The 24,557-nt window shown below is 47.0% G+C and overlaps 2 protein-coding genes across 7 annotated transcripts; one reads left to right on the top strand and one right to left on the bottom strand.

Moving 5' to 3' along the window:
* Positions 1-229: 229 nt before the first annotated feature.
* Positions 230-13,028, top strand: KHNYN (KH and NYN domain containing). 3 transcript variants are annotated; one of them, XM_072622451.1, is made up of 8 exons: positions 230-384; positions 735-951; positions 1,507-2,975; positions 4,114-4,244; positions 4,359-4,455; positions 10,919-11,026; positions 11,240-11,341; positions 11,840-13,028. In XM_072622451.1, exons 2-8 carry the CDS (start codon positions 751-753, stop codon positions 12,213-12,215), a joined length of 2,484 nt encoding a protein of 827 aa, XP_072478552.1. In that variant the 5' UTR covers positions 230-384; positions 735-750; the 3' UTR covers positions 12,216-13,028. The 3 variants fall into 3 exon arrangements, with proteins under 3 accessions (XP_072478552.1, XP_072478553.1, XP_072478551.1); XM_072622452.1 differs by lacking the exon at positions 230-384 and adding an exon at positions 496-578; XM_072622450.1 differs by lacking the exon at positions 230-384 and having other exon boundaries at positions 587-951.
* A 1,807-nt stretch (positions 13,029-14,835) lies between these two features.
* On the bottom strand, positions 14,836-19,727 carry SDR39U1 (short chain dehydrogenase/reductase family 39U member 1). Of its 4 annotated transcripts, none has more exons than XM_072622454.1 (6): positions 18,350-19,727; positions 17,658-17,764; positions 17,202-17,311; positions 16,838-16,959; positions 16,125-16,268; positions 14,836-15,746 (listed from the first exon to the last, which is right to left on the bottom strand). In XM_072622454.1, exons 1-6 carry the CDS (start codon positions 18,453-18,455, stop codon positions 15,334-15,336), a joined length of 1,002 nt encoding a protein of 333 aa, XP_072478555.1. In that variant the 5' UTR covers positions 18,456-19,727; the 3' UTR covers positions 14,836-15,333. The 4 variants fall into 4 exon arrangements, with proteins under 4 accessions (XP_072478555.1, XP_072478556.1, XP_072478557.1 ...); XM_072622455.1 differs by having other exon boundaries at positions 17,229-17,311; positions 18,350-18,856; XM_072622456.1 differs by lacking the exon at positions 17,658-17,764 and adding an exon at positions 17,456-17,505 and having other exon boundaries at positions 18,350-18,380.
* Between the last annotated feature and the right edge of the window lie 4,830 nt (positions 19,728-24,557).

Here is a 24,557-nt window from a genome sequence, read left to right as displayed (position 1 = left end):
AAGGCAAGGGCAGGAAGAAGTCAGAAGTAAAAGATGGAAGGAGGGAAGATGGACGGGGGACAGGAATAGGGACAGGCTAGAGCGAGCCTCTGGTCGTCTTCCGCCCTCCTCCCCATCACCCCTTTGCCCCCGCCCTCTGACAGCCTGGGTGGAGACCCAAAGTCGCCAGGGCCAGGTCAGCCCCAGGGTGGAGCTGAGTAAAACTCCTCCCCTGACCAGGAAGTGAGGAGGAAAGCAGTTGTGTACGTGAGACAGTCAGGAACCTGGGGTCTGCCAGGGTCCGGTGGAACTCCAGACCTGCTCCCTCTTGCCCCTCTACCTCCAGGGCGGGAGCTTCGGGCTCACGAGCTGTAGGACACCGAGATCGCTGGCCATAAGCTCTAGGTACTCCGGGAGCCAAGACGGATCAGCGCCTTTCCACCTTCCCATTTCTCCCCAGGGGAGGGATGGAAGTACTAGGGGAGACCGAGGAGACGAGGACTCAGAAAGCCCGAGAGAGCAGCAGAGGTTTATGCCCCTGGATGGGACAGCCCCACGACGGGGCAGCCAGGACCACCACCAGGAGCACCGTCCCCGGGGTCAGCTGGGGGGATAGGGGCGGAGCGTAGTTGGCTAACCCTGTGGGACTTGAGGTTCGGGGCTATGACGTTGGAGCCAGATCCGATCCTGGGAGCGGGGAGGATTCGCGCAGAGGGGCTGCCATGTCTGAGCCTGGCTTCTTCCCACGCTGTCAGGGCTGGCCCGGCCACCATGCTCCCGTCGGGGGCCGCTCCTGGGACCACGGACCGCTTCACGGTGCTGGCCGATGCGGAGGACGTAGTGCTGAAACAGCGGCCTCAGGTGGAGCGCATCTTCCGAGTGCGGCTGAGTGTCCTTGAGAAGGCCTGCGCGGGGAGCCCCCACATCTGGCTGCAGCTGGAGGGGCCCCGGGAGAACGTGGGCAGAGCCAAGGTGACACTTCCCCTTCCCTCGGGCTGGGGGGGTGGGGGTGGGAGGGGGGGAGAAGGTCCCCCAGAGGGCCCGTGGTCCTGCTCTTGGAGAGGCTCCCCTTGGCCGGAGTCGCTGCTGTCCCTCGTCCACTTCCTCCGCCTCTCTGGCCCATCGCTCGGGGATTTCCTGGCTCTCGCTGCCTTTTGATTTTTGGTTTCATTTCTTGCAGGTTGCCAAGTTTCAACTTCTCTCTATACAGAGGCTGGGGTGGGGAGGGAGAGCTGAGATTCCTTCTCCTTCCTAAACGGCACCACCTCCCTCCCCCTTCTGTGTGTGTGTGTTGTGTGTGTGTGTGTGTGTGTGTGTGTGTGTGTGAGTGTGTGTGTGAGTGAGTGTGTGTGTGTGTGTGTGTGTGTGTGAGTGAGTGTGTGTGTGTGTGTGTGTCTGTGTCTGTGTGTGTGTGTGTGTAGCCACAATACTGGAAGCTCTGGGGGGGAGGGCGTGAAGAGTGCGTAGACAGACCAGAAGGACAGAAATTAGCTAGAAGAATGATTCCTTCCCTTTCCTTTCCTCCAGGAGTACCTGAAAGGCCTTTGCAATCCAGAGGTGTGGGAGGAAGTCAGCTACCCTGCAGCCCTGCACTGTGTCTTCTTTGGTGCTGGGGGTCTTTTCCTGGACTGCCTGTGTTGGGGTACTTCAGCTCACATGGTGCCCCAAGCCCCAGGCTCTCTGTTACTGGGGGGCCTGATCGAAGCCTTTGTTATGGCCCAAAGCAGGATGGAAGATCTGTTAGGGAAGCTGAGGCAAGGTGGTCTCCAGTGTCCACAGTCCAAGAGTGCTGGGGAACAAGTGACTCAGGCCTTCAAGGCCCTGGTTGGGAGGTATGGGGATGAGCAATCCAGGGCTCTCCTGGATTTGCCAGTGCCTGTCCAGGAGTGGCTGTTAAACTTGGCAAGAGAGGCAGGTAGGGAGCAAGGACTTCCAGAACCTCCTCAGGGGCAAGAGAGGAGCCCAGTTCTCTTGGGGAATGGTGTTTGGGAGGACCCTGTTAGAAAGATTTCGAGTGAGGGCAGAGAAGTCAGAGAGGATGACATTGTCTCATTGGGCACCAGGTCTGTTGACCAGGAAGGGGTTAAGGAAGGGGTTTATGCTAGGGCAGAGTGTCTGCCTTCTGATCCTGGAGAGAGAGACTGGGAAAGACTGTGGTTCACGGGAGAGGAGGATTCCAGGAGGATTGGAGAACTGGTCCGGGAACAGAACTCCCATACACAGAATTTCTCTGGGCAAAGAAACTTGGAGAGACCAGGGAGTCCCAGGGAGGGATTACCTGGGCAGAGGAACTGGAGGAGGGAAGGGATCCCTGAGGAAAGAAATTATCTATCTAGGGAAAGGAACTGGGGGAAAGATGGGTTCCTTGGGGAGAGAGATTGGAATGGGGATGACTTGACTATGGGGAGAGAATGGGACAGAGAAGGGCCCCTTGGGCAGAGGGATTGTGGGAAAAGGGGACATAATAGGGAGGAGGACCAGGACACATTATGGTGTCTGGAAGGAAAGGCCTTAAAAAGAGAGGATCAACCTGATGATATGTCTCAAGGAGAAGGGCCCCAGAGCCAAGATCAATTCCCGAGCCCACTCACTGTCAAGGCTGACTTCCTCCGAGGAGTGAAACAGGCTGCAGCTGATTCCTATGGCCATTCTCCTCAGGCAGTGGTGTGTGACCAGCAGTGGAGGGGCCCCCTAACGCCCCTCCTTCAGCTCAACAATGGAGAATCCTCCCCACCAGTGGGGCCCAACATTCTACCTGGGGCTCAGCCCACATGGCTTGTTTCTCCAAAGCCTGGGGATGGGCAGTCAGTGGGACTTAAGGAGCAGGAGACTCCCAAAGGAAGCTTAGGTGGCAACACTGGTGGCAGCTGTGAGGTGACCAAAACCCAGCGCTTTCTGGAGGCCTTGAAGATGCCGTTTTCCTTGAACCTCACCAATGTTCCTGGTGCAACAGGTCTTCGACATGTTGTCCTCGATGGCAGCAATATAGCTATGAAGTGAGTACTCTTCTGACCTCCAGCCTGAAGGCACTGTTAGGGAGGGCTTAAAGAAAATGATAATAGTCATCCTAACCATAGTTAGCACTTATACAGCACTTTAAGATTTGTGAAGTGCTTTACTTGTACTCTTACTGACCATGAGATATATACTATTTAATTATCCTCATTTCACAGTGGAGGAAACTGAGGCAGACAGATTAAATGACTTGTCCAGATGGAATTCAAACTCAGGTTTTCCTGATTCCAGCAAAGCACCTGAAGCCACATGGTGAACTAGGTAGTGAAAGTATTTTTCAGTGCTGTCCTGGTAGCCAACTTGAAGGGTTAGATTTTCAGTGTGAGCATTTATCCCACAGAAATTGGCAAATGCTACAAATAAACGCTTAATTTACTGTTCTGTTCATGGTCTAGACTTAAGAAAATAACCCAGAAAATGCTAATAATGTAGACCAAATGTAAATGTGTTATAGGTATATGTCTTCCCCCCGAGAGAGCTGGTTGTTAAACATTTGTCAACATCCCCCTGATTATTGTCATTTGTAGGTGAAGAAATGAAAATGGAGGTGCAGAGATATGATGTTACTTGTTTTCAGTAATGTGGCTAGTTGGGAAAGGGACTGAAATCTCAATCTGGGTCTTTGGTTCTAGTTTCAGCAGAGTGATTCATTTGCTATGTGATTTTGGGAAAGCCTCCCTCTCTGTCTTGTTTACTAGATAAACTGATCTCAGATTATTTGTAAAGATAATGCTTCACTAAAGACACCGAGGGTGGCTTCAGCATTACATTGTGGAGGCTAAGAGACTGCCTATAGAGAGTGCTGATTTTGGCACTAGAGGACCTGCTTTCAAATGGTAGCTCTGTCACTTTCTACCTATGGGACCTTGAGCAAGTCATTTAACTTCAGCCTCAGTTTCCTGTAAAATGGGGAGGAGATTGCACTAGATCCTGCACTTTGGACTCTGTGGCCAGTGATATTTTTTTTCCTGTCTCACTGGTTGCTTCTTGTTATATCCAAAGATAGGTCTGTCTGCTCTCTTTGAGCCCCCTGGAGGATGCCTTAGACACAGGGGTATGGATGAAGTGCCTTGTTCTCAACGTGGACACCAGTCTAATCCCAGCTCTTTGCTTTCTCAGCCATGGCCTCCAGCATTTCTTCTCCTGCCGGGGCATTGCCTTAGCTGTGCAGTATTTCTGGGATCGGGGGCACCGGGAGATCACTGTCTTTGTGCCTCAGTGTCGTCTTAGGAAGGATGCCAAAGTGAAAGGTGAGCAGAGTTTCACCCCAAGACTCTTATTTACCCACTACCTACCTTCCCTACCCAGGGACTAACCAGGCCATTCAATCCCTTCCCACCCTCATCTGGATCCCTCCCCCACAGAACGTCATTTCCTGACTAAACTACAGTCCCTCAGGCTGCTCTTTGTCACCCCCTCTCGAATTGTGGAAGGGAAGAGGATTACCTCCTATGATGACAGGTACTCCCCACCCCCAAAGCCCTAGCCTTGGTGACAGGGGAATGAAGGGAGGGCAGAGAGAACCATGGAGGAGGGGAGGTTAGAAGAACCTATTCTCAGCTCAAGTTGGGGAAGGTTGATATCAATGCCCCTTCTGTCATGTCACTTAAGACAGTCAACACGCAATTTATTAAGTGCTATGATCCAGAGACTGGGCTAAGTATGGGAAGTACAAAGAAAGACTTACAATTGTGCCAGTCTCAGTTCTCCCCCCAAGTCCTCTTGTGTGTGTGTGTGTGTGTGTGTGTGTGTGTGTGTGTGTGTGTGTGTGAGACTTGCTTCTGTCCTCTCTGGAAACACAGCAAAAATGCCAGGAATACATACTTTTCATTGTGGTCACTGGGATTAGGGGAGAACCATCAATTTCTCTCGAGAAGGAAACTTTTTTTTTGAGATAGAGTGTTTTAGGAGCTCTGGAGGAAGAGCCAAAAGAAGACAGGACTAGAATGAAATCTGTGGGCTACCACCAAGATTCTAAGGCTCAGTTTCTTCATTTGGAAAATGAGGGGCTTGGACCCTAAGGTCCTTCTAATTCGATTAGTGATGAATCTAGCTCCTATCAGGGATGTAGGGGCTGGCTTCTCAGTTCCTTGAGGTCCCTTGAACACAAGCATCTCTGATCCCATCTCAGATATCTGATGATCCTTTCTTAGGCCAGAAATCTGCTCTGATTGTTTTCACTCATTAATTCAATCCACACATGAAAGGTTAGATGAATGGAGAAGTGTTCAGCCAGCTTGAGAGAAGCACTAAATTTCATAGTGGTAAGGGAACTCAGTGGTAGCTAGATGGCTGGCTGGAGCTAGATGGCTTGAGCCCTGACTACTCATCTTCCCTGAGTTCAAATCTGATCTCAGATACTTACTATGTGACCTTGGGCATGTCACTTAACCCAGTTTCAGTTCTTTACCTGTAACATGAGCTAAGAAGGAAATGGCTAACTACTCAGGATTACCCTTATAGTGTGATACGCCCACTTGTATTTGAGCAAAAAATTGTCTTCCAGTCAAAGCTTGGGGGAGTAGTAGAGAAGATTGTCTATTGAGGGGGAACCCACTACCTCCCAGAACTTCTCATTTCACTTTCAAGCTGCACTAATTGTTAGGAAAATCGTTATTCAGTATTCAATCTCAGCATACTCTCCAGGATCCCACAGATCACATAGCATGTCTTGGTCCTTCTGTCTTCCACCATCTTTCACAGTCTGTCCAAGCATGATCATTCCTTTCATGATACTATCCATCTCATCCATTGCCATCCATTTTCCTTTTGCCTTCAATCTTTTCCAACATCAGGGCTTTTCCAATGAGTCCTGTCCTCTCATTATGTGATCTAAGTGTAATCTTCAGCTTCAGTATTTGGCCTTCCCATGAATGGCCTGAATTAATTTCTTTAGGTATGGACTAATTTGATCTCCTTGCTGTTGAAGGGACTCTCCAAAGTCTTCTCCAGCTTGCAGTTGTTATCCCCGGAAAGGTTTCCGCTAATCTCATCATCCAGCACCACCATTCGAGAGAGTCGATTCCGGGACACGCAGATTTCCTTATTTCCCATTTCTCACAGCAATACAATGCTACCGGAAAAACCATAGCTTTGACTATACAGACCTTTGTCAGCAAGGTGATAGATGTCCCTGCTTTTTGGTAGCTGTCCAGATTTACCGTAGACATCTTTCTTCACATTGAGCTTCACTGCTGTAAATTTTAGGAAGTGACTCTCTCTGCTCCTTACATCCTTTGCTTTTCTCTCTGCTCTTGGCCTCCCAGCAGAACAGTCTCTCCTTCTGTATCTTGAGCCAGCCTTCCCATCCTTCCTAATCTCTAGGCTAAATGTTCCCAGTTCCTCCAACTCAGTGCTATAAGGTCCCTCACCATCCTAATCATCTTCTGTTGGTCGCCCTGTGGGGCTCGATTTTTTAAAAAATATTATTTATTTTGAGAGAGCTAAATCAGTTTTCATTTATGATTTCTTGAAATGTAGTCTAGAAAAATAGGCTTTAAAAAACACTTTGTGTTTCAGATGAAGCTACTTGACTAAGCCTTTAAATTCCAGTCATTGTGGTTTTCTTTGTATGGCCAAAATAGCCTCCAACTCTAAATGCACTGTCCCTCAATGAATATAAATAGCAACTGTTTTTTGTACCCTCGGGGAAACTGAGGGTGTGCGTTCCCCTCCCAGATTGATATTTTTGTGGTGGTAAAATTGTTACTGTTCAGTTTACTCTTCATGACCTCATCTGGGGTTTTCTTGGCCAAGATACTGGAGTGGTTTGTCATTTTCTTCTTCAGCCTATTTTAGAGATGAGGAAACTGAGGCAAACTGGGTTAAGTGACTTGCCCAGAGTCACACTGTTAGCAAGTGTCTGAGGCTGGGCAGTTCTCTAATTTCATTTATCTAGGGATCTACCTCTACCTTCTGAGCTATTTGTGGTCTTAGAGAGTTGTCTGGGGCCCTGAGAGGTTATATAACTTGCTCTGGGTCCTAGAGCCAGTGGGTGTCAGAAACGGATATTGGACCCAGTTTCCTGAATCTGAGGCCAGCTTTCCACCTACTGAGCCATGCTGCTTTTATATTAAGATATATGCAAAACAAATACCAGGTGATTTTGAAGTAGAAGCGCTAGTGGCTGGGGAGATCAGGGGAAAACTTTTTGTAAGAGGTAGCAGTAGAGTTAAGCTTTGAATTTGAAGAGGTGGAGGTGAGGAGGGAGTGCTTGCCAGGCAGGGGACAGCCTATGCAAAGGCTTGGAGAGATGAAATTGTGGAGTGTTGATGCAGTTTGAGGCGGGGAATTCAGGGACCCCTGGAGGACTGAAGTACAGGAGAGGATCCCATGGAATGAATTCACAGACTCAAGCACTCCATAAGTCAATGTGGCAAAGGTTTATTGTAATGCCAATATGGTAGGCAGAGCTCCTTAGGGAACTTGCAATTTAACTGGAGTGATACTAAAGTTTATATAGGAAAAATAGTGGATTATCTGGCAGATATGCTAATTAGGTGATAATCTACAGCCTTGGTCAGAGGCAGAAACCAGGGCAAGGGGCTTCTCAGGGGTATATTTTTGGTCCCTTATGTCTGTAGCAAGATAGCTTTGAGAGTTGATGTGTATAGCTTGACTTCTGCATTGAACAACTGGGAATCAATACATGATAATTCTGTGGTTACCACTTAGTCCTGTTTTTACAACAGAACTCCTTAGAGGTCAGCTTGTTCTTATGATGAGGAAAGGTAGTTTACTGGGGGCCTACTCATGAATTATTGCTAGGCAGAGTGTGCTTGGGCTGGGGGAGAAAACTGTCAAGGAGAGTTTGTCTAGAGAGAAATGTGGTCTTGAAATTGGGGTCCAAGCTCCCCTACTATTCCTCACACCCATCAATGTGAGGTATAGTGGAAAGGCCAGTTTGTCTGGACTGAAGAGTTCATGAAGGGGAATGACGTATAGTAATCCTGAAAAAGTAGGAGGGAAAGACTTGCGGCAGGGAGACCCATTTAGAGGGTTATTGTAATGATCTAGGGGTGACGCGAGGAGTGTTTGCATTAGGGTGGTGATAGTCTGAGTGGAGAAAAAGGGATGGATGTTAGATACTGTGGAGGTAGACTTTGCTCCTGCCCGACCTCACAGTCTGTAAAATGATAAGGAAGAAACAGAAACATTTGACTATAATACCGGGCAAGATGTGATCAGTTCCGTAAGAAAAGTACAAATAAAATGCTGTAGGAAGTTTTAAAAAGGCCACGTGAAATAAAGCTGGCAAGTCATTTAAGTTCAGGCAGCTCTGAGCCGCAGTGGGCTAAGCCAATCCAGTGTATGCGGTACGTCTGAGGCCAGATGATAGGCCCCTAGGAGCTGGTACTGGAAAATCTCCAGAATTGCCTAAGGAGGCTTTCAATTGTCCTCACTTAGGCTTTTATGACCTCAAGCCATCTTGCAGTCACCTCCTAAATTCCATTCCTTTCCCTGTGGTCACTGATATGCAATAATAACTGGCTGTGAAACCTTGTCAAATCCTTAGCCTAGAACTGAAGACCTTCCACATTCTGAGTACAGCTTTCATTTTCAGTCTTAACTTCCACTGCTCTCATACACACATCCCTTAGCTCCGGCTGGACTAGTTTACAGATTATCTCCAGAACATGTCTTGGACATTCCAGCCTTCAAACCTTGGTCATTTCCTCTTGGCCCTCCACACTCTACCCATCCTTCAAAGCCCATTTCAGTACCATTAAACATGGAACTTTCCCTGAATACCACAACATGTAATTATACCTCCTTTCTCTGAGCTTGTAATAATATATATTATATACGTATAATATATCGTATGATATATATGCTATAGGCACATCATATATATATAATAGGCTATTATAATAACACCTAATGTAGCTGACAATTACACAGTACTTAATGTTCTATAAAGAGTTTTACAAACATCTCATTTGACCTTACAACAACTCTGTGAGCCAAGACTTGTATTTGAGAGCCAGAGGACCAAGGTCTGAATTCCACCTCTGAAACTTATTGCCACGTGACCTTGGGTAAGTTACTTAACCTTCTGAGCTTCAGTTTTCTCCTTTGTAAAATGAAGGAAGTGGATAAGATGAGCCCTAAGGTTCCTTCTGGTTCTAAATCTATGATCCTTTGCTTTCCATTTTGGGGATGAGGAAACTGAGGCTTGGAAAAGTTCATTGACTCTTCAAGAACACATAACTAGTAAGTGAGATTCAAATCCAGATCTCACCTGAATTTTTTTTCTAGTGCCCTTTCTACTATTTTCACAGTATTATTGCATAGGTCTTCATTAGTAAAGAAATGTGAGAACAATGCCATAGGTCGGTAGTGGGTATCAGAAAAGTCATGTAACTTGTCTGGTGTCACACAGCTAGTAAATGTCAGTTAGTGGAATTCAGGTCTTTCGACTCGGCTCTTTTTTTCACCATTCCATTCTGCCTTGTGTGAGTATGACATGGCTCCTACCTGTGTTAGGAGATTCCTGAGGACGGGGGTGGGATGATGCTGTTTTCTACAGTAGGGTCTGCCTAGCACAGAGTAGGGTATAAGGGAGTCAATAAATAATTGCTAAATGAATGAGAGAGAAGAAGCAGGAGCTGGGTGAGGAAAAGAGAGTGAAAGGAAAATGGCAGAAAGTATAGGGGAGGAGAAGGCAGCCCCTGGATCTGTTGAGATAGGGCCCAGGAGTTAAGTTGGTCACATTAGGTCTCTCAGGAGCTTGAGTCTGGAGAACCCAAGAAAACACTTATCAAAGTGGTGTTAGGATCCTTTGGGTCTGTCTTCTGTGCTGACTCTTTGGTGTTTCCTTGTCCCCAGGTTCTTACCTCACGTGCTTTAGATGGTTGGAATTGTGGTTTCGTGTTGTGTTGTGTTGTGGGGGAAAGAATTCAAACTCAGACCATCTCCAATCCAAGCAAAGACATTTACTGGGAGTGACACCTCTCAGTAACTTATCAGAGGAAGCCAGGGATTTTTATAGGGCAAAAGATACAATTGCATAACAGAATATAGGGATATTGAAAGGGCAGGAGAGGTCTGTCAAAGGATTGATAATAGAGGAGGGGTCCTAGCCTCAGTGGAACTATGCATGTGGTTACAATACATACAGAAAAACCATTTGGGGGGGCATATATGTATAATAATATTATAATAAGCCTTTCTACGTAAGTTCCCCTAAAGGACAAGTTTTGCTCTTACTGTGCAGGTGCCTACTTAGGGAAAGTCCCTTCTATTGTTTTGGGGTCCACATCCTGCTTGGGCATCCTGACAGTGTTGCTTTCTGATTGGCTGACTATTGTGGTCCTGTCTGAGATTAGATGGATGTGGTTGTGGTTGAGTGCATGGACAATCCTGCTGTTTCTGTGAGAAATATGAGAAATGGGTCTGGGGGCAGTGGCTAGCTAGAGGCAGTGGCTGGGCTCCCATCACATGGACATACCTGCTGTTCTAGTGGGGCATGATTCATGGCCATGCCTGCTGGCTGTTCTGGTGAGGCAATAAGGCATATTTAAGGGAGTTAGGATATTGTAGGGGAGTTGGGGGGGGGCGCAATGGCTATATTGAGTCACTGTTCAGTGAGGCCTTTGATTGAGTCTGGGGGCAGTGATGTGGCTAAAGCCAGATTGTGTGGTTAAATCAGGATATGTCTGCTGTTCAGTGGGGCCCATAAGGAAGTTAGAATGTTGGGACTGGGGGGCAGCTTTATTAGGATTCCATCAAAATGATTATGGATAGCCTAATGTGGGGTGAAGGGGGGTAAATGGGAGGAAGCCCATCTTCAGAAATCTTGATCTGTGAGAGTAGGTCATGGTGTTTATGTGGACTCCCCAGGATTTGAATTGGAGGGAAGGGGAGGGTATTTTAAAAGTTCCAGGAATGAATAAATGCATTACTCTTTACCTCATGTGGGCAGGTTCATGGTGAAGCTGGCAGAAAAAACTGATGGCGTCATAGTTTCCAATGACCAGTTCCGAGACTTATCAGATGAATCTGTGAAGTGGGCAGAGATCATCAGAGAGCGGTGAGGAAGCCTTTCTTGGAGAGTGGGGCACAGGGCTTCTCACCTTCCTCAAAAATGGAGGATAGGGGCTATAAGAAAGTATTGGGGCTGAAAATGGTTCCTAATAGTTTTGGTGGGATGAGTTGTCTAGTGAAGCATCCCTTGGGGCAGGCTATGAAGTTTGGGATGTTCTTGATGGTTTCAGTGATGGTATCTCTTCTGTCTCTGCCCTAGTCTGCTGCCTTTCACTATTGTGGGGAACATCTTCATGGTCCCAGATGACCCGCTGGGGCGTGAGGGCCCCACCCTGGATGAGTTGCTCAAGAAACCAAATGGGTAATCAGTCAAACCTTCCCCTCCCTTGCTCCTTTGCTTTTGCTACTCTGTGGTCCCCTCCTCCTACACAATCTCGGCTACAGAAAGCTCCAGCCCCATTTGCCTGGGTGGCATCATGATCCCTTTCTGGGCAGTTGTCTGGACATTTGGATGAATTGCCAGGGACTTGCAGACAAACTGCTCTTCTAGGGAATTCTGAGACAAAGTTTTCTGGGCCAGACAATATCCCAGGGCCTCCACAAACAATTCAGGTTTTTGATCAGGGTATTTGGGTATGGCAGGACTTAGAGGGTGAGTGAGCCTTTTCTGGACTGGACCTTTTCAGAAGGAGTTTTTATCTTTTCAGGCTCTGCTATGGAACTGAGTTAATTTTTCTCTAATGTTCAGCTCTGAGAACTTCCATGGTTATGGCCCCTCTTTTCCTCCTCCTTCAAGGGCATTTAGGTAATGGTCTCAGTTCTCCATCGACTCTCTAGTATCTTGGTCCTCTTTTCCCAGGCTGCAGGCTTCAAGAGGTCGCTCAGCTGGTCGCCGAGGGCCTCCCCACAGCCGACCTTCCCGACCCAGCTCCAGGGCCCGATCTCAGGGTCGATCCGGAGCCCACCCTCGACCTCTACCTCGACCTCGATCTCAGCCTCGACCCCACACCAGGGGCCTGACAGAATCTGAAATTCAACCAAAGCAACAGGAGCAAAAGGAGGAAGATGAGGGAATTAGTGGCTTACGCAGGGCAAGAGAGACTGAGCAGCTTCGGCACAAGCTGCTGGAAGTGTTTTGGGGACAGGACCATAAGGTGGACTTCATCCTACAGCGGAACCCCTCTAATAGGGACCTCAACCAGTTGTCAGAGGCTCTGCTCAGTCTGAATTTCTGAGCCCTTCAGTGAATGGGGGTTGCCAGTAAGGTGTATCCTGGTGATCTGAGCAGTTGGGTCCTGCTTCTGACTTAAGAGTAAGATCTGGGGAACCATAGGTAAAGTGGAGGGGCAGGAAGCGGGGGCCGCTTTTCCGCTTGGCAGGCCTGCCTGGCCCCAGATGGTTGGGAGGCCAGGACCACTCCGTGAATAAACTGGTTCCCAGGGACACTGGAGGAGTACTAGGTTCTGCCAAACCTTGGAAGTCTTTGTGTTATGAGAGATTACATGTGGACACAGGAGGGAGGTAGTAAAAATTGTGCTCATCTAGGAATTGGAATACTTGGGTTCTAGGCCTGGGTCTAGTAACCTTGGCAAAGGGGTACTCAACTTCCTTTGGGCTAAACCTAAACTTTTATTTCTCCATCTATAAGATGGAAATAAAAATTCTTGTTGGGGAGAAAGGGCCTGGAGCTCTACCAGTTTCTAGGTATGGTTATTTGCAGTTTATAGAGTTCATTTCATTTTAGGTGAAACTCTTTGGTATCCAAGTTGTCCCAAGCAGATCTTAGGTTGGCCTTAGTGTGAGAAATCCCAGGCTGTTTCCATTTTAGACAACCCCCAATCCAAATGTATCCTGTAGTTACATTTGGGCTTATGTGTGATAATTAAGTTTACAAAAATATTTTCAGGGTTCATTTAAAAAGGCAGCTTCTGTCTAGGGTACTTGTTTGCTTACTGACTATTAACTCCAACCTGACTGTGGCTGTGGCTAAACTTGCAGAAGTGGGGAGCCACAATCAGTTGAATGATAATAAAACATCTCTGAAATGATCACAGGTCATCATTTGACTCACTAAAATCCACATGTAGGAACACACCTGTATTATGTATGAAGGTGTGTGTGTAAGTTGGTATATGTATATAATGAATAGGGATGGTCACCTGATTGCAATCTGTTTACCTGAAAAAGAGTGGAGGAAGCTGGTTACCAAATGACTAATGTTTCTGGGGAGTGGAGGACAAGAGAGGAAAGAAACAGACTAGGAATCAGAGGTTCATGTTTTATTCCCATCCCTACCCTGGAGATCCTTTCCTGGCTTCTTTATCTCACATTTTATTCTCAGGCACTCCCCCAAGTCCTCACCCATGCCAGCATAGGTGCTTCTGGCTCCTTTTAAAAAAAGGGGACCATAACTAGGAATAGGGTTACTGGGTTCTAAGACTCCAATCTTCAGAATCTCTTGTGAAGGGGGCTTTGTTTGGGATGGGCACTCCCATTAATGACATCATTATATGCCCATCAAAAGGTCTCTGGGGGAGAGATTTTGTTTAGTATTTGGGGAGGGAAGCTAATACTTGGAGTGTGGTTGGTAGCAGGATAAGGACCATAAATAAAATTTCAAGCCATGTTTGTTTGTTTATAAGGTCATTAAGGATTGTTTCTGAACCAGATAGGTTGACACATTTCCTTGAACTGCAAAATGTCTAAATGTGTTTTGTTGAGGCTTGGTATACGAATGTATTCTTGCCTATTATTTGGGACCAACATAGGTAGACTGGCTCTACCTCAGGTGCTAAGGACCCTGGGAAACAGGATTGATTATAATGCTGCACTAGGTTACCTGGGTCAGTTCTTGGTTTCTCGGTCCCTGTTGGGGAAATCTTGAGCTCCTTACAAACTAACATTCTCCATTTAAGGTCTAGATAGCTTGGCAGCTTCATTGTTTTATTTATACGTTAAAGAAAAGTTTTATTGTTCTTGTAATTCTTACAAAATAAAGTCTTTACCACTAACTACCCTGCTGAGGGCTGGGCTATAACTACCTGGTGCTTTGAATGATCAGTCTACAGAGAGGATCTTGTTATAAACGGTATTGGTAAAGATCAGTTCTTTCTTCTCTAGCTTCATTTTAGTTCAGGCATTGTGGTATGCTGGGTTTCTGTTCTAGCTCCTCATTGTCACTGTGGGTGGACAAGTCACTTCACTTAAGTTTCAGGTTTGTCATCTATAAAATGAGGATATTTTATTTTCTCTTGGAAGCATATTAACGAATGGATTTTATAAACTTTGTCACAGGTATGGGTTTTCTTTAATTGTCTAGGAGGCTTAGGGCTTTGCCTGGGAGAGATAGTCCCATTTAGTGACATCATTGTTTCTAGGATGACTGAAAAGATAGGAATTTTTGTTTACTATTCAGAAAGGGGAATAGAAGAAATTTAAGGGTCAAAAAAAGTATTATGTGGTGTAATTCCTGGAACCCTATGTGGACGGGCCTCTGGCCTCTGAGATCAACCTAAATAAAGAGAGCTTGGAACAGGACTATTGCAGCTCATTTAAGGAATCTTGTGGCCAGTCCAGACAAGACAAATCCAAATGGGTTAAAGCAGTTGACTTCAGCACTGTGTGCACCTTAAGGGAGAATTGAGGTAATAAGATGAACTCAGGCTGTGGAGTTCCATGGAAGGAGCCTGGGGGGTGGGCTGCCCAAGGAACCTGATTAGGGATTTCTGACAGTTGCTTAGCAAAGTGAAGGATGAAATAGTATATTTACACACACACACACACACACACACACACACACACACACACACACACACACACACTGTTATAACTGTTACAGTGGAATAAAGGAACTGGTTTCATTCAGACAAATGATTTATTTATCAGGGTATATACAGCTGCAGAAACAGATTGGGTCCAAGGATCTTGGTAGCTAAGGACAATGACCACTGGTTTTTATACAGTTAATAAACAATTTGGAAGGAGTGAAAAATAAACAGGATTATAGGGATTGAGACACCTGGTTTCTTACTGGTGGAGAGGGGAAACACTGAGGGGAGAGAGGCAGTTTAGTGACATTCCTTAAGTTGGGTGACAGTTGGGAGGAGAAATTGCGTGACCTCTAAAATCAGGTGACTTCCAAGAAGTTGAAATTTAATTTTATAAAATGGTGGATAGGGGCAAAATGAAGTTACTAATGTTATTTTATTATAAATACCTTGTACTTATATGTGTGTGTGCATACACACACAGTTTGAGAGCCTCAGTAAAATGTTTAAGGAATGAGTTATATACTAACAGGATCAATATCTGAACAGGACGGCCCCTGTCACAGAAAAAGACCGGTAAGCCCCTTCAAGACACAGCCTGTTTCAGGGCAGCCCCCAGCTCTGGAAAGACATATTGATAGCCACTGGCCAGAGTCCTTCGAGGTATCACCTTCTGACCCTCTAGCAGCATGACAGCACGTTCCCGCCCAAAGACTGCTTGGACAGCAGGGCTGGGCAGAGGGAGGAAGGCAGGGCGGCCCAAGGCAGCACCCAAGGCCTTGGCAAACTCAGCATTGGTGGTAGAGGAAGCTGGAGAAACCCCATTCAGGATCCCATTAACTTGGCCATTCTCAATAGCATGAACCAGGATCCCTGATATGTCCTCAATATGGATCCAGGGAAAGAACTGTCGACCTGAACCAATAGGCCCACCAAGGCCTAGGCGGAAGGGCAGCAACATGTGGCTGATGGCACCACCTCCACGGCCCAGCACAGCACCTGGCACACATCAGAGCCTTGTCCAGCACAGGCCTAGCAGCCTCCTGGGCAGTCCTGCTGTGTCCTTATTCTGCTCCTTAGACTGATAACTTTCTGCTCCCATTTTTTCTAGGTAACCCTCCCTTTCTGCCTTTCATTGCCTTCTGCCTCAGGCTTTTGTCAGAACCAGTGGTTGGGAAATTTGGTGTTACCTCTTACTCTGAGGCCTCAAGGTCCACTGTCCCTCCCACCGCTCTTGCCTGAAAGACTGGCCCAAAGCTGAGATGAGATGTATTGTTTTCTTCTTAAACACACATCCCCACATTCCCTAATTTGCTTCCCCTACCCATGTCTCTCCAGTCCTAAGGAGGAGTTCCAAACCCACCCTAGCCCCCTCACCGGAGCGAACCACCACCTGGCGTGTGGCATCCCCAGGGAGCTTGGCTGCTGCTTCCCACTTGGACACCAGGTTTGAGAAGAAGTCAAAATTGCCACCAGGGCTGTCCTCATCATACTCTGCAGTCAGGCTGGGCTGGTAATAAGCTGTCAGAGAAAGAATGTCCCCATGCCTTATCCCTTCACAAGTGACTTTAGCATCTGCTTTTCTCACTCTTGATGACTACAGCTGCACTGATACCCACAAGCTCTGTAACCCTCCCCTGAGCCCCTAGGATCTCTTCTGATACTTCCTTAAGGAAGTATACCAGAAGATACCAGAAATAGAGCTCATCTCTTTGTATAACACCTCCCTTCATTCTGATGAGGGAATCCAAGAGGTTTTCCTTCCGCTCTGAACCACCTCAAAAATTATCATTTTTATTGGGTCTATTTTGCATGTGTGGTGGTGAAAAGAATAGGATAGGAAAGGTAAGGTTATGGCTTTCTGAAGCTGAAAGGAATGTCATCCTTTTCTGCTTTCTTGAGATTAAAGTCCTACAGCGATGGCAGCAGGGCAGAAGCCACACCTCATTGTCTTACCTAGGTAGGGGCAGAGTTCAAGGTACAGCCCTCCCCAATTCTCCTCAAAGAGGGAGATAAGATCAGTGATATACATATATACATACATACATACATACATACATACATACATACATATACACACACACACCCACCTGTGCCTGTGACCAAGACCCAGACCTGGGGGGGCTGTGTGGCCTTGGCAATAGCTGTAGCCAATATGTGGGTAGTGTCCAGACGGCTGCTGAGTAGGTCCTTCCGATAGGCCTCAGTCCACCTGTAGACAGTTTTTGCAGGGTGGGATCTCCAGTTTCCTTCCATTCATTTGTCTCATCCCTAGGCTTTCTAGAGACTTCCTGCTGAGGACCCTTTCCACAGCACACAGCCCCTCAGTAAACCCTCTGGATCCATGTGTGGGGGTGTCTGCTCACTTGCAGAAGCCCTGCCTACCCCAGCCCCCCACCAAACCCACAGCAGTCAGGCCTTCGAGGCCTCCCTGAAACCCCCTCCCTCCGTCACCAGGGGGCTCTGCCAGGCTCTGGAGACCTTCGGAAGGGGTTGAGAATGTTCTCCCCAGCCAAGTTGACCACAGCCTCGCAGTGGGGCAAGCCGGAGTGGGTGAGCTCACTCTGCGGAAAGAAAGCAGAAAGATGCTCCAAGAGGACGGTTTTCTCCCCAGTTCCCCCCCCCTCAGTTTTATTCTCTGGGACGCACCACCCTTTAAAGAAAGGATGCCCCTTATTCTCGAGGGCGAGAAAAACAGAGAATTGTACCTGGGGACACTTCTTTAAATGTGGGCTCTTTCCGTACCATGCCGACGATGCTTAAGACCAGTTTTTAAAAACTCAGTTTTATTCGAAGGTTTAGCTTTAACCGATATATATATTTTTCGAGGAGAAACAATGAAGGACTGGGACCGCAGAGACCCGGAAAGTGCGGGGAGGGGAGGCGGGTCCCACCCCGGATATCACGTACCCAAGTGATGCGCTGGGCACCCGGCTGGCGGGAGACCACGGTCACCTCGTGTCCTCGGGACAGCAGCCGCTGGGTCAGGGCCCTCCCGATGAAGCCCGTCCCACCGCCTGGCAGAGGGCAGCCGGCCCTCAGCTGGGTGCCCCCTGCCCGGGCCCCGCCCCCTGCCCGGGCCCCGCCCCCTCTAACTCCAGCATCTTCTCCCCCCCACTCTCCTCCAAGGCCCCGCCCCCTGCCCGGGCCCCGCCCCCTGCCTGGGGCCCACCCCCTCTAACTTCAGCATCTTCTCCCCCACGGTCCCGCCCCCTGCCCGGGGCCCGCCCCCTCCAACTTCAGCATCTTCTCCCCCACGGTCCCGCCCCCTGCCCGGGGCCCGCCCCCTCCAACTCCAGCATCTTCTCCCCCAAGGCCCCGCCCCCTGTCCGGGCCCCGCCCCCTCTAACTCCAGCATCTTCTCCCTCCCCTCTCCCCCGGGCCCCGCCCCCTCCTCCATGCCTCGCTAGGGCCCCTCCCCCCATCTCCGGCTCCTCTCTGCTGCCGAGGTGATCAGAGTCCTGGGGCAGAGGAAAGTCAGCTTCCGGCTGAGGTCAGGCCGCCAGGGCACAGGCTAGGGTGGCGGCGGGTCACGGTTTACGATTTCTCTAACCTCCTAACTCTTCTCCCTGGACTCCCGCCCCCTCCGCGGCACGACTCACCTATAAGCACCCTCATTTTGGCAGCCGGCGCTCCGTGCGCCTGCGCAGACGGCTGGTCACCGCCCCCAATGCGGAAGGGCCCGCCCCCTGCGCCCGTTCTGCTCATGCGCCTACGAGGCCCGCGGGGCGTGGTGTAGCGGGGGGCGGGGTTACGGAGCGCTCCTCGCCGGAGCCGACGCCAGTTAAAGGGACAGGACGGTGGGAGTGGGCACAACGGGAGAAGGGGCCCTGGAGCTAGAAAGCCGCCGGGACTGTCTGGGAAAGAGAAGTAGCCACCTGACCTGGGACGTCGCTCCTGAAGCTGTCTTGTTGCTTCTGTGACAGACTGGCTTCAGATCCCGCCTCTAGCGCGTCCTAGCTGTGTGCCCCCTCTCCGTGCCTCAGTTTCCCCTTCTGTAAAATGTAACTGGGAGATGCCTCCGGGCATCGGGTGAGCTCGGAGGAGAAGGAGGACCGGGAGAGGGTCTGGTGTGCAGCCGGAGCGGCTCACGGGCCTCCCCCGGACCCTGCCGACACCCCCTAAAGGAGGGGGTCAGCCAGCCCGAGTGTCTGAGGATCCTCCCATGCGGCGGGGGAGGAGGGGCGTAGACTGTCCTCACTTTGGGATTTAGAAATCAAGTACTCAGGAGATGGCAGCTGGGCGTCCAGCGGGAGGGGGGCGTTACCGGCATGGAGGCGGTAATTCAGTCCCTGGGCGCCGAGGTCTCCGAGGGAAGGATGGCATGGTCTAAGGAAGCGCCCAGCGAGACTCTAGCTGGAGGTAACCCGTGCCCGCATTGTCTTCCCCAGCCCGCCCGGTGGGCAGGGGCTTCTCCAGGTCACTGTGTTAATCAGATGTGCAGAAGGAGGAAACCCCAGTGTAAACGTTCCCTGCGCAGTCTGGGAGAATCGGGCCGTCTGCCTCTGGAAAGGAAACTGGGTCTGGTTTACTCAGAATAAACCTTTCAGCCTCCCCGAAGAGCTTGTTGTGTCACGGTGTGGTCGGTCCGTCAGTCGCCTTTTCCTCCTCCAAAGAACTGCCCTTTAGATGTGGAGCCTTTTCTGCTGCAGTGACTTCCTTTCATCCCCTCTATGCAGAAAGCCCTCCCGTCTGGGTCAGGATGCTGGAGATCTCTAGAGGTTCTCCTCCCCGGCCACCAGGGCCGTGGCTTTTGGTCCCTTCCTCGGAACCTCATCAGTCAAGTCCCCTAGCGTCCACCTCCTTTGGCAATTCCTCCTCATTCCCACGGCTGCCACCGTAGGGCAGCTCACCTTCCCCTTTCTGGACTGTTATACTACCGTCCTTAAGGATGGTCTTTCTCTCCACCAGTCCAGACTCCTGGTTTCTTTCACGTTTCAGCTTTCACGATGTTCCTTAATTATAATGCTTTCCCTGTGAGTTTACATGCAGTTTATCCTGTGTCTGTCTTGTTTATACAGTTGTTTTTATGTTGTCTTCCCTGTTAGAATGTATCCTTGAGGATAGCAAGGATACTTTTTGCTTTCTTTGTATGCTCAGCCCTTAGCACAGTGTCTGGTACATAGTAGGCTCTAATGCTTGACTTGTCTTCCAAATAATTTTCCTAATGAGTGGTCCTCCTGGGAAGCCAGCTTCCCAGTGCAACCTCCCATTGCTTTCTGTCCAAGGTAAGACCTGTGTACCTCAGTGTAGTAGAGTGGAAAGCAACCTTTGGACTTCAGAGTCCTGGGTTTAAAATGCTCATCTCAACCACTTCCCGTGTAACCCTAGACAAGTCATTGAGTTTGGTTTCCCCAAGTGCAAGATGGAAATAATGTCCTTAGTAACTGGACTAAATATATGTAAAAACTTCTGCAGATTTTAAAGTGTTGATTAACAGGGTGTCCCAAAGTCCCACTGTAGTTGTAAACGTGGGATGCCTGTATAATGTTGACCTGAGAGTTTGGTGAAAAGAGGCAAACAGGCTAAATTCAAATTGTTTATTCCCTTAAAGGTAGTGGATACATGATCATGGAGCCAGAGAGAAACTTCTGACTGTCTGATACAAGAATGACCAGGCTTAAATACACTTTACCGTGAGAAAGGAATTTTCTTAGTTGCATAAGTTGTAAACACAGTGAGACAAGACAATGGACAAGGTAGAGTCAATTGGAAATTAAGATCCCAGGATATCTGAGTTTCCTTTATGCCTGTGATACCAAGATGAGAAGAATCCCACCGCTTTCTTTGCAGGCATCCTGTCTTAAACAGGTCTTTGAAGTTGCTGACACAGAAAAGGGCATTCTTAGAGTAAAGCAAAGCAGTCTGGCTGATTAGTTCAGGCTTTGGCCCTTATTAAAGTCCCAAATGATATTAAATGTTACCAATAAATATCAGCAATTTCCATGCCCCAACATCTTCCATCAGTTCTCTGAATCCTGTATTTCTGCAGCTACCTCCTCTCCCAACAACTCCCCTTGCTATAAGTTTTACCTGAAATTTAAATACACCAGCTTCTCTTAGTTACTAATGCTGTTTATCGCAGTGGCTGGTACACAGTAGGTGACTAATAAGTGTTTATTGATTGAATGTCTCTAGTTTATGTTTGGAGAACTTGCTGCTGCCTCAGTTTTTTTTTCTCCAAGATCTTATATCTTATTCTGTAGGTCAACACATTTATAACATTTTAAGACTTAAACTTCTTAAAGATGATTACCTAGAAGGACACAAAGTATAAACTGAAATTTTAAAATGGAATTGATTTATTGCAAGTTCTTGTTCTACATAAATTTGCATTATGCAAATCCTACTCTCCAGCCCTGGGCTGGGCTCTGGCTCCATCTGGTAGCAGCACCAGTGCAAACCTCTGCCAGAGGGTCCTCTTCTTTCTTCGGCCTGGAGGGCAGCAGAGCCAAAGAGGGGATGGGTCACATGGAGGCTGCCATTCCCCTCTCCCCTAGGGGAAAGGGAGGTCTGTAGAGCTATCTGCTTACTAAATGGGAACTGGCTGTACTTGCTTGCCCAATACTTCCCTTTTGGGCATGACCAGCAGGCTAGATTCTCTTGTCTAGTGTACAGATAGGGGCAGGGTTCAAGGGTGTGCTGGTAAATGTTTAACAAGCAGCTCTCCAAAAAATGTATTTACAATTTTAAGTTTGATCAGCTTTATAACATTTTCCCCATCACTTTCTTAAATCTAGAGTCCAATCAGCAAAACAGTAAATCAAGTCCTCATTTGTAGGTTTGTTGATTTCTGATGCAGAAACACTCACTGACAATTGAGAAGCTCTGGAATCCTTTTCAAGCTGGTTTCAGCATACTGGTGATGGTTATACAGGTTGAGAGAATGCCTTACTCTGCCATAACTAGAAAAGGGCTCTGGTGATAACATGAGCTACTTCACCAAGTAACACAGCATTACTGGCTTAATCCCTGACAAAAGATTTGCAAAGGATTTATCCCAAGGTGTTCCTATAATTTATCTTGAAAACCTGAGGGTTCCAAGGTAACTTTCAGCTTCAGTGCTCAAAATCTGACTTTCCCGGTTCAAAAAAAAACAACTGGGATTTGAAGGGTAAGAAAACTTGAGAATTCTTAGATCCTTGGTCAGAAACCACTTGCCAGCATCTGGAGAAGAGTATCTTTGGTGGTAACTAGGTAGTGCAGAGGATAGAGTGAAAGTTAGACCTGAGTTTGAATCCTGCCTCAGGTGTGTGACCTTGGGCAAGCCACTTAAGCATGCTGGGCCACAGTTTCCCCATCCATAAAATGGGGATAAGAATAGCACCCTGTAAAATTATAAGGTTGTTGTGTGGGGAAGACATGTAAAGTGCTGCAATGAATGCTATGGTTATCAATGATCTGGCTTAAATACTCTGTCTTTTGTAACCATTATTCATTTATACCATTATAGTTTTAAAAACTTGATGTTGAACTCTTCCTTCTCTCTTACACCTCATATGGAATCAGTTACCAAGTCCTGTTGATTTTACCTCTGCAATGTTTCCTACAATTCTCCTTTACTATTAATTTCCACTGCTACCACCCTAGTATATAGGCTTTCCTTACCAATTGCTTGGACTGTACCCACAGGTTTTCCTGATTCTACTTCCCCCCTTTAATCCATCTTTTTTTTTTTTTTTACACCATTGCCATATTAATTAATCTTCTTGGAATTTAGGTCTGGTCACGTCACACCTGTGTTAAACAATCCTCAGTGCTTCCCTGCTGCCAACCAAATAAAGTTCACACTCTTTTGCCTAGCATTTATAGGCCTTCCTCAATCTGGCATCAACCTTTTTCTGGTATAATTTATACTGTGTTGAATATAGAATACTTCCTTTTCATACTCTGTGTTCCAGTAAACCTGAACTGCTTACTGTCTGTCTGTAACCTCATCCTGTATTTTGCTTATGTGGCTTCCTCCCACTGTTCCTGATCCTTGGAATATATTCTGTTTTATTGAATTCTTACTCCTCCCTTAAAAGTCCAACCTAAAGACTTAAACGACAACATCTCTTATTGTCTTTATCATCCCTCCATTTGATGACCTATTCCTCCTTCATTCTCACGTAGGACTTTGTCTGCATCTCTTTACTGTATACATTGTGTAGTTTTGAATAATCAGAGTTCAAATAATCAAAGATCTAGAGCTGGAAAGGGCCTTTGAGGCCATTCAGCCCAACCTCATCTTCCAGTTGAGGAAACTGAGGCCCAGGCAAATTAGTGACTTGCCTAAGGTCACATGAGCATCATGGGGGATAGGTGGGATTTGACTCCAGTTACATATATATCATATTCCTTTTTCTGGTGTGAGGGAAGTAGAGGAACATGAGTACTGTTGAGTTTTGGAGAAAAATTTTCCCTAGAGAAAACTCTGAGACCAAGGAAACAGAGTGATAGGGTTTGTGTTTGACCTTCTTCTTTAATGGACAATTATAGGATGAACAAGAATGAATGATTCTATTTTAAAAGGGGCCTCCACCATCTTAGAGATTTCCTGACAACAGAGGGCATTCTGATCAGACTAACCACAGAGAATAACATTTCCCACAGGAAGGAATCTGACCTTAAGCAATTCCTGTGACCCCTTTGGCTTACATACTTCCCACATTTCTTCTCTGCCATAGAAAAGATTTCTGCTGATTGTTTGTGTACTCTAAATGAGCCTAAAAAATTGTAACAACCCAACTGGTACCCTGAGTAACCGCAGCTGCTACCAGGGAGCAGCCTTCTTTTGCACATGAACTTCTTTTCTTTCCAGTCTAGCTATTCATTTTTTGGCTTCCAGTCTTGCAGATGTGATAGTGGTTAAGATTCCCCCTGGGCTCTCAAGGAAGTCAGACTGGGAAGCACCCACAACACTAGACTTCAAACTACTTGAAGGCAGGCACACTTAGGACTTTCTATGTCTACATTCAGCTCAGTATTCTGTACATGGTAGATGCTTAATCAAGGTTTAATAGATCGTTGAATGTCTGAAGATTTGAACATCTAACATTAGCTTAATTATCTTGAACCCTGAACTACTTCTAAGTGGTTCAAATTTGTGGAGCCTGTTGTTATTATAACACATTTACATAGACTTACAAAGCTTAAAATGACCCTTCTTTTATTTGGGGGCAAGAGTTACATTATTAACTTTAGTGCCAGAGATTGTCTTCTGACATAAAGAGCTTAGGTACATGTTGGAGGATTTTCTTATTCTTTTGGATTAAAACTCCACACATAGGAAGCCTGGGAAAATTTGCATGAAATATATTTTTAATAGTATACAGAGATCAGTTTTCCACTTACAAGCAGCAAGTTTATGGTATTGCATAGGAAAATTCTTTTTTTAGGAGGAAAAGTGGAATGAATAATATTTAAATATTTAATTTAAATTAATTCAAATATTTAATATTTAAAAGCCAATTCTTTAAAGTTTGCATATGTTTTTACATATATTATCTCATTTAATCCTCACAACTACCCTGTGAAAACATGACTAATGTGAAAACATATTTAACATGATTACACATGTATAACCTATATCAGATTGTTTGCCCTTTGGGGGAGGGGGTATGAAAGGGAAGGAGAAAAATTTGGAATTCAAAATCTTATAAAAGTTGAATGTTGAAAACTATCTTCACATGTAATTGGAAAAAATAAAATAACTATTTACTAACAACCACAACAAAAAACCCAAAATACCTACCTTGTGAGGTAGGTATTATCTCCATTTTACAGATGGGAAAATGAAGGCTAAATTGAGGGTAAGCAAATTGCCCA

Source organism: Notamacropus eugenii, chromosome 7, assembly GCF_028372415.1.
Source record: "Notamacropus eugenii isolate mMacEug1 chromosome 7, mMacEug1.pri_v2, whole genome shotgun sequence".
Lineage (NCBI taxonomy): Eukaryota > Metazoa > Chordata > Mammalia > Diprotodontia > Macropodidae > Notamacropus > Notamacropus eugenii.
This window is presented reverse-complemented; position numbering and strand designations above follow the sequence as displayed.